Raw genomic sequence first — 10,047 nt, forward strand, 5'->3', positions numbered from 1 at the left:
TCAACCGGTCAATTAAAAAGGTTAACAGTAAATCAAAGTCAGTCTCTTAATGGCTTATAGTTGTTCAGATCAGGACAAAAAAAGTGAACAGATTATAAGCATTCAGCATTTGCAGAGTAAGTTTCTTGGTTTTGTTAGGAGCTTCCATTGAGACAGTTTACTAGAAGGTTTAATTGTTTTAGCTGGGATTTAGATCAGTAATTCAAAGGTTTGTTTTACAGTATCTCAATTAATGTTCAAATCATTTTTAGTTATAGTATTCTTTGTAAATTGTTGGTTAGTTTATTTATCATAAGCATTTATAAACTTTGAAAAGCGTCACTCCAACCTGCCTCGTATATCTAGTCAATTATTGAATTTACAAGGTATTGGATTAAGACAACTATAATTTCTACAGAAATTATTCTAAGAATAAATTTATTAAAAGGTGAAAATACCGGCACCTAATTACATAGAAAGGTATCCAATGATACACAAATCATTCTTAAATTTTCAGAACTTTCTATATGACAAAATTGACAAATAGGTTCCATTGTACTTAAATTAACAACATTTTATTTAATAACATCCAATCATCAGAAGGTATCCTGCTGGGGCTGCTAAGATTTGTAATCTATGCGTTAACGACTTACATAACTGTGTCGAAATATATTTTCATTACCTGTTAATCAATTTTTCATAGCTGAAATGAGTTTAAAATATCTGCTTTGATGAAAAATGCTAATTGGGATTTTTACTAAAATCGTTTGAATTAAGCACACAGCCTTTTCCACAACAAATTTATTAAGTCTTCAAATGTTACTGAGCGGGGGGTACTGTTCGACATGTTTTGAGCACATAAGTGCCCATCATCAGGACCTAGAAGGTTGTATAATCTACTAATCTAAACTAGCGGGTTACAAGAAAACATACCTCAGATGAAAAACGTGTGCGCCTACTGTCTTTTTAGACAGGCCGAGACAGCAAGACTCAGGTTTGTTGATTTTACATAGAGAAAATTAGACATTAAGGTGGAAAATTTGAAATTTGAAACATAATTAAATCAAAAAATTGATGTAAATGTGGTTGTTACCTTATTTTGGAAAAAAAATTGATACTTGAAAAGTTAAAACTAAAAAGGGGCTACATAAGCCCTGGGTCAGGACAAGGAAATTTTAAATGTTTGACTTTCACATTCTCTCAAAGTACATTCAAGGTGAATGAGAAAAAAATGGACGCAACAGCGAACCAATCACAGGAATTAGGCTGTGTGGTTAATCTACTACAAATGGAGTACTTTTAAAATCAAGTTTGCTAAGTGGTGGTTTACTAAGATGTATCAGTAACTGTAGTGACTTTAATAAAACTCTGTTGAACTACTTATTCTATATTATTCTAGAAAATCTATGCGGAAAATCGAAAAAGAGCGCAGAGCGCACACGCGCAACTCGACTTGTTGGGACCGAAAGTGGAATGGCCCCTCTACAATCAACCGACTGATACAACCGTGTTCCACGAAAATAATCGTCGAAATGTGATGTTTAAAAAACGCTTATTAGAATATTTTAAGAAGAAACACGCCGACCTGCATGCCAGGTAAGAAATCTACGCTTATCATGACTTAGACCAAGCGACCTTCAAGCTTTTGGTGTTACAGAAATAATCATTTATCGGCGACCTACAGCAAACTTATGCAGGAGTGGGTGAGAAAGTGCGATAAAATCGAGTCCAGCACCAAGAGAAAGCTGAAAGAGGCTAAAAATCGGGAATTTTTCGAAAAGATCTTCCCCGAAGTGAGAAGGCAACGCGAGAACAAAGAAAGGTACCCATTGAATTAATTGTAACTCTCAGGTTGGAGTGTAAGTTGTGGGAATAGGTTTAACAGGGTAGGCTCTCGAGTGAAATCGGAAGCCGACATGGAAGAAATCATGGACAACCTCCAAGAGCAAGCTATGGAAGACAAAAAGATGCGCAGCTACGCCGTGATTCCCCCCATTCTTCTCGATCCGAAAGAGCGCCGAATAAAGTACACCAACAACAACAATTTTGTGGATGATATGGATGCTGTGTATAAGGTACTAAATCATATCTAATTTGTAATGAAATGATTAGAAAATGTTGTAATTTACAGAGCCGACAATACCTGAATATTTGGACCGCCGGCGAAAAAGAGACGTTCAAGGAGAAGTACCTGCAACACCCTAAAAACTTTTACCAGATTAGTCAGGCTCTGGGGGAGAGAAAAACAGTGTCCGAGTGCGTTCAATATTACTATCTCAGCAAGAAAACGGAGAACTACAAACAGTTGCTCAGAAAGAATAAGAGAGATAAGTTGCGGGAGAAGTTGAGACAGTCGAGAAACTCTGGAAAAGTGAACAACAACGCTAATTTATCAGTTGTCGACACTCTAACAACAGGTAAGAAGTTTTTCTTTTCTTACACTGTATAATAAACAAACTAAACCATCCAAAAATTTTAGGGGTAACGACAAGATTGCAGCGCGAGCAACAACAGCGAACAGACGCTTCGGCAAGATCGTCGGAGTCATCGACGGCGGCTGCAACAGCCGTCTCGACGGAATCGACAGCCAATTCGTCGCCACCGCCTCCTGCTGTGGGTACTACTGCCACCCCCAGTCCCTTGAACGTGGGTGCGACCACCACCACGAGTACCACCCCGTCCTCTGCTAGTAGTACGAACGTGTCCTCGTCTGAATGGACTGCAACTACCAGTACATCCACGACTCAGGTATGTAGCTTAGGTTTTTGTTAGATTAGTTTGATTTATTATCGGTTATTATTACTAAAAGTACTGTTCTCGCGGACTGAGTTTACCCGTGCGTCATCCCCCTGTGATTTAGAAATAGACATGCATTATTGACTTCATCCTTGTCTATTGTTCACTTTCAGAAAGGGTAAATATCTAAGTGAATGTCTTCCAAAAAAAACATTTACTGATTAGCGCTTCTATTTCAGTCATTGTCAGTTTGAAAACCATCGAAATTTATTTGATTTGTTTACTACTAAATCATTTAGGTATAAAGTTTTCTATTTACCACACCACCACAGTTCTTTTAAGAGCTGTTGTTTCTACGCTTTTAACATTCTGTAAGTACTTTCATAATATTATTATTAATATTTTTTTTTTTTGTCGGCTGTCACGATCTAACCAAAATTGGCACAATTACTAACCTGTTTTGAAAAAAAAGTGGGAGTGTCTATTATGGTTTTTATTTAGCCATTTGGTTTTTCCTAAATTCGGAATTACTTACTATTACAGTATTTTTTTAGAAAATGTCTGGAAAAATTCTCCACAGACAAGCCCAGCAGTTAATTCTTAATCTTTGTGAATATTTTGAATTGGAAAAAATCAATGGAGGACCTTTAGAAGCTTTATCATCTGTTCAGGAAGAAAATAAGAAATTTTAATACCTTACTTATTCTTACTGATGTATTTTTTTTGATACTAGAAGGTTGCAGCTGCTTTGAAAATTTCCCGCAAAACTGTTTATTCGATTCGGAAAAAGCAAGCAAGTTATCTTATGATTTCCTCACCTAGAAAACGTAAATCGAGATGTTATCGACGGGCGAAGTCCACTGATGGATGTTCGAAATACATTATATGATATGTACAACGATAGTATGCTAATGATAGTAAAATATATCTACTTTTGTAAGAAACATCTATTAATATTTCATTGTTTCCAGAGACTGAGATTTTTGGGTTGCATTATAGGTTTTTTATAAAAATTTCTTGAAACATATTAATAATAAAGTCATAGAAAATATAAAATAAGCGTCTAAAATGTTTTCCAGCGGGTTTAAAATAAAATAAGTGGATTGCAACCTGAAAATTAGATATGAGATACTACAGCATCACTCAGAATGTCTTATTAAATTTTTAATTTGTTGTATTTATTTTAGAGAAACATGTAACCATCCAGAACCTAAATCAAGAGCTTAAAGTTAAAGAAATACTACATATTGGTGATACATCTCTGCGAATTTTGGTAAATAAATTAGGTTTCAAATTTAGATGGAATTCTATGATCCAAACGGAGACTTCTCATAAATAAAACATGTTATTTCGGTCAAGATATTTTTGATTTGCTTTGATATAAGGTTGTTTTGGTGCAAATTTGCAGAAAAAGATCTCTACTTTCTGACTGACAATACACGCAAAATTTTAAACGTGACGAAGCTTTAGACACCCTTTTCTATAATATGAACACAACAGGTTTGTTGACGAAAACTTGATTTGATTCATATCATTATAAATGACGTAGCCTTCGTGACGCACGGGTAAACTCACTCCGCGAGAACAAAAAAAAAAGTAAAAAGTAAGTAAGTTATTTTTATTTGGATTTATGTAGATTTATTTATTAGTCTACTAAAAAAATTTTTCCTACTTATTTCGGATTAATTAGTTTCTTCTTGTTCACAAAATGCTGTTGCGTGTTTGCTTTGTCTTTTCTACAATTCGATAAGTTTGGGCAGTACAGGTTGTAATTTTCCAGTTAAAGACAAAATAGTGGTCCAAAGGTAGTGAAAGCAAATATAAAGTGAAGCCAAGCAAAGAAAAACAAACAAAATTTCTTCTCGAAATGAATAAATCCAACAAAGCTGTACAAATAATTTTGCAATTCAGAGTTCTAATTGTTTTGTTGTAATTTGCAAGAACCAGTCGGCGATGTAAAGTAAAAAGTGTGTTTCTGCTAAGTTACTTGTAGCTTCCGAATAACAGTTTTTTTCTCTCTAATTAAAACAAACGAATCAGAGCAAATTTGATCAAAACTTGATTAAACTGACCTTTTAACTAACTTCTAAAATAACTCTATAAGTTAGTACGTCATCAGATTGATGCAAAATGATTAAAAACACGCGAAAAAACTGAAATATGATTTATGAACTGTTAAATATCAGTATAGTCAAATTTTTACCAGGTGAAAAAACACGCATGTCTGGAATTAGATCACAAGTTTTAACCTACAAATGCTTTGAAAAATTAGTGTGTTCAGAAGTGACTGATGATCAAGTACCTTGAAAATCACATGATCATGAGAGTTTCAGTTTAATCATCATTCATTCAGCGAATAGGTGTGCTTGCACTCACTTAAAGATCTCTTCTACTCCTAATAACATAATATATTATTAATGTTCATTGATTTTGTGTTGTGTTATTGTTAGTGCTGTGCACAATAAAGCGAAAATAGTAATTTGGCATACCAACATTACCAACTTCTTTGTTTTTTCATAAAAGCGGTTATTTTGGTTTTACTGAACGACATTTTTTTAGAAATGTTGGTAAAATAGGAGTCGTCAGCTGGAATTCCAGCCTTTTTCATTCGGCATAGGGTAGCAGGACTCACTTTTAAAGCCTGTGATGCTCATCATACACATTGGAATAATCAATTGGGATGACATCTGAAAACGGTTTCTTTTCGTACTCCAAAAAAAGCAGCACATTTAGAATTAGCATTTGGGCTTGCTCATTGTAGCACAGCATTTTTATACTTTTGATATTTGTTTATATCAAAGTGACAATCCAATGCGTTTTCTTTCAAATATTGTGCCACCTGGTGTTGATTATCTGTTGTAATATTAGGTATTGATTTTTTTGAGATGCTTGGCGCCATCTCTGAAGCGGACAGTAACTTTAAGCTTTGATGCTTTAAGGTTTAGCCATAGAAGACTAAATGATAAGTATAGACAAACAGTGGCAATGGAGCGAGCTAAAAATTAATTTAAGTAAGCAGCGTGAGATGGCACCACTAAACGCATATTCGCGTAATTTTAAAGCCAGACACAGCAATTCCGATATTTTGACTGTTGGAAAACATCAGTTTTAATGCGGCGTTGTCTAGTTAACAAATCACATTTTTTGTTTTGTTTTTAGGCAAAAAATAACAGATTTTGTGTGTGTTTTCTTTAATTATTGTGTTTCACTTCGTTGTATTTTTAGTTTAGTTATTTGTTTATTTTTAATATTCATCAAGGGGGGTTATTTTATACTTAATACATTATGAATTCCACGTTTAATATTAAAACAGTCACGTGACTATTTGTACCTTAAAATGAGTCACGAGATTTAGAGTTTAAAACTAAAAAACGGTCACGTAATCTTTAAAATTAAATTTCATTATTGAAAATCAGGTCACGTGACCCGTCAAATAATATTTTGTCATTTACAGTCACGTGATCTTTAGGGTTCCGTTTTGGCATTAAATAAGAGTCACGTGACCTTTAAAAATAAAATTTGAGTATTGAAAATCGTCATGCGACTTTATGAACTGTAAAAAGAGTCACGTGATAATATTTTTAACATCTAAAACAGTCACGTTACCTTTAGGATTCCGGTTTGACGTGAACACGTTTTTAAATTAAAATACATTATAAAGAGACTAACGTGTGCTTTTAAAAATATCAGTCTAAACTGAAAAACGAGCATGTGATCCTTTAAATAACATTTTGACATTCAAAACTGTTATGTGACATTATAAAATCCATTTTTAATCTTAAAAGAGTCACGTGACCTTTAGAATCCGTTTTGAAGTTAAAAAAGAATCACGTAGACTAAAAATTAAATTTGAGTATTGAAAATCGGCACGTGACCATTTGCACATTATAAGGAGTCAGGTGACTCTTCAAATAATACTTTGATATCTAAAACAGTCACGTCACTTTTAGGATTTCGTTTTGACGTTAAAATAATTGAAAATTGTCACATGGCCATTTGCACTGTAAAGAGGGTCACGTGTCTTTAGAAATATCAGTTTAAACTGAAAAAACGATTACGTGATCCTTCAAATGACATTTAAAACTGTCATGTGACATTATAAATTCCATTTTTAATCTTAAAAGAGTCACGTGACCTTCGGGATCTCCTTTGACGTTAAAAAAGTCACGCGATTTGAAAAAAATAGTCTAAACTTAAAAACTGTCACGTGACGTTAAAAATTACATTTTAATCCTACAAATAGATAGGTACGTGATTTAGTGTATCAGTTTAAAACTAAAAAATGGTCACGTGACCTTCAGGATTCCGTTTTGAGGTTAAAAAAGAGTCCTGTGACTTTTAAAATAAATAGAATCTTTATTATCGATACCTCAAACCAGAAATTCTTATCTTGTTTAGTTTTCAAAATACGAGTAATTTAACTCAAATTTATTTGAAAAAAATTGAGCTTTCTTACGCAGTTCAGATGGGATAGCAAAAGAAAGTGGATTTTAGGAAATACTGCAAAAGTTGGCAACTATGTCTGCAATGACGAGCTGTATTAGCGCCATCTCTTATAGTTTACCTACAACTGAAGCGGTCGAAATACATTAGGAAGCCCTTGAAACGTAAATGGCTTCCTTTTTGGTTGCCACGTTAGTTACATTGCGCTGGTTGTCTGTACTTATCATTTAGTCTATGGTTTAGCGCACGACAATTCTGTGATACACATCGGAATCTAGTTTTCTATAATAAAAATAATCATTGCAGTCCAGAATGTTATAATTAAGTGTTTTTCTGTCATAGCAACCAAGTTTTACTTTAAAAACCGTATAGATGCAAAAGCAAGTACTTTTGTCTATATTAAAAAACTGACAAAATTGTGATTGTGCCATAGCCAAGAAAATTTTCACTTGCACTAATAATAAAAAACAGAATATTTTATAACTTTTAAATAACGCTTTTTTGTCAGAACCCTCCAAACTCAAGTAAAATTAATTTTCCAATTAGACCTTTCAAGAATCTATTGAAAATGCAAGAATCAAAATCGTTCTCGAGTCAGTTTGGAATTGTCAACATCCTCTAAAACTTTAAACATTCCAAGAATCTTTTGATATTGAACGTTATAGGCCTCCGAAAACTAAATCTTATATAACATCAACATATTCAAGTTATTCTGGTTGGTCAATTTAATTGGAGAAAGCAAAATATTTGAAGAACCTATATTAGACAGAAAGACATTGTTACTTATACAGGGGAACCGGAAAATGAGACATCGTGTATTTTTTAATATAACTTAAACGCCTTACTATAAGCTAGGACAATTTGACATCATTTTGCTTTATTGCAGTGCAAAAACGGTGTTTTGTTGCCACTTATGTTGACGTGAAGTTTCGAAATTTGTGCCATCCTTTTTAGTTTGATTTTCATTTTATGAATCCCTATTTTGAGGTAGATGTAGCTGTTCTGAGATTTCTGACTGTTTTAACCTAACTATTAATTTTGAACTATTTTACACATCAACTACTTTTCTGTTTCTTTCACACAAGAGGATGTATCAACACTTGAGGATGTTTCTCCATTTCAGGCATCGTCTACCACATCCACTCAACCCACAACTGCATCGTCTGTGATTCTACCTTCTTCTGCCTCACCGGTATCGTCCACGTCGACCTGCCCCACCACCAGCTCCACCACTACAACAGCAACCGCCCCTACAGGGACGCCCATGGATGCGGACGCTGATGATGACGCCTCAAAGAGTAACAACCAAACGGCCAAATTTAACGATTTCAATTCGTTCGAGGATTACAACAATCGGTAAGTTTTGAATACAAGACAGATCTAAGAAAGGGTTACATTACAAAACTTTAACACCTCAATTTTTGTTTTTTAGGAAAAAAGGTTCTGGAGACAGTAGCAGCGGGGGTGAAAAAGAAGGAGAAGTGAACAACAGCGAACAAAAAGACAAAGACGGTTCACAAGACAAAGCTGACGTGGAAAAGTCGTCATCAGCCAACGATGTTGCCGGGTGAGTGGTTGATTTTCGGCTTTTCCTTTTTACATTCTTACATCCTTAACGAAACTTGAACGCCTGAACTTTGCTACATTATTTTCTGCGATTTAAAATTCCATCTAGGAAACTGAAATGCGCATTTTAAAGTAGCGGGCAATCTTTTCGATTGCATCCCGCCGATTGATTTTGACAAACATAATTTCAATTACGATCCTCCCAGTAAGTGGGTGAGCGAATTTACAAACTGAACAGGAACGGACTAAAACTCTTTGATACTCTTTTTTTGTAATACTTTATTTTTGGTTGAAATTTAAAACTGTATTTAATCGTTGAGTGAAATAGTGCGGGCAAAAATTAAAAAATTAATTTTTAAGAGAGATTTTGGGTGACATTTTATTTATAATGCGGCTCTGCTTTCTATGAAAAATTCTTTTCCCCTTTAGTTCCCCGTGGCTTTGCCTTGGCAACATTAATGCTGAGCGCACAATTATTGGAACAAACTTACATATCAATTTTGCAAATTGATACTTTGATTAAGCTGAAATTGTTTGAAACTGGTCAAAGAGCAGCAAGAGAAAGGCGCGCTTTAGTAACGATCATTATGAGTGACTTTTGTTGTTATTGTCGAGTTTTTTTACTTTGATGTTTTGCTTTAATTAGAGTAAATTGTCAAACTGAACTTTACGCTTTTACAAAAAATGGACCTACTTTTAACCCTTTATAATAGACTTTATTCAATTTATACGTTTATTATTCTTTCAGAATGGGCCTGTCCCACAATTTTTTTTTATTTTATAACTACAAAGACGGATTGAAAATATTACACCCGTATTTTTTTGTTTTCAAAAATATTAAGTCTAAATAGAAAAAAAATGATGATAAAAGCTACATTAATCTCATGTTTTAAACGCCCGCCGCCGGTGACGTACTACACTATCAACCAATCAGCGACAAGAAGTGAAACAGTTGGCGTGCAACAGCCAATAAAATCGCCCAGAATTACGTACGTCACATGCGCGCCAAAACAGATCTTTTAAATTTAATGGACAAATTCAAATTAATGTAGGAACATTTACGACCATAATTTTTTCTTCAAGAATATGAAAAATTAGTTTTTTGATCCTATTCTTTCGATTCCAGTCATTAAAACAAAAATTTATGATATGTGGGATAGGCCCATTGTCTACAACTTATTCTTCTTTATTGTATTATTTTCATCTTCAGGGATCGAGCTACATCCGCCTCGACGCCTAGCCCAGAGAATAAGAAGAAGAAAGAACGTCGAAAAGATAATCCCTCCATGGAGTCCAGCGACGAAGAAGCCACTTCCTTACAAG

At 34.2% G+C, this 10,047-nt stretch overlaps 1 protein-coding gene across 2 annotated transcripts in view; it reads left to right on the forward strand.

Moving 5' to 3' along the window:
* Window positions 1-10,047, forward strand: part of Smr (nuclear receptor corepressor smrter) — a 90,249-nt gene that overhangs the window by 64,775 nt on the left and 15,427 nt on the right. Inside the window, exons 5-12 of one of the 2 annotated variants that reach the window (XM_081974921.1) lie at window positions 1,379-1,575; window positions 1,637-1,801; window positions 1,844-2,054; window positions 2,111-2,396; window positions 2,459-2,727; window positions 8,282-8,514; window positions 8,591-8,725; window positions 9,935-10,047. In XM_081974921.1, the coding sequence (XP_081831047.1) occupies window positions 1,379-1,575; window positions 1,637-1,801; window positions 1,844-2,054; window positions 2,111-2,396; window positions 2,459-2,727; window positions 8,282-8,514; window positions 8,591-8,725; window positions 9,935-10,047 (1,609 nt within the window). The remainder of the gene's footprint in view (window positions 1-1,378; window positions 1,576-1,636; window positions 1,802-1,843; window positions 2,055-2,110; window positions 2,397-2,458; window positions 2,728-8,281; window positions 8,515-8,590; window positions 8,726-9,934) is intronic. The other variant, XM_081974922.1, reaches the window with a different exon arrangement.

The sequence above is a fragment of the Ips typographus genome, linkage group LG3, assembly GCF_016097725.1.
Source record: "Ips typographus isolate SLU linkage group LG3, UJ_Ityp_2.0, whole genome shotgun sequence".
Lineage (NCBI taxonomy): Eukaryota > Metazoa > Arthropoda > Insecta > Coleoptera > Curculionidae > Ips > Ips typographus.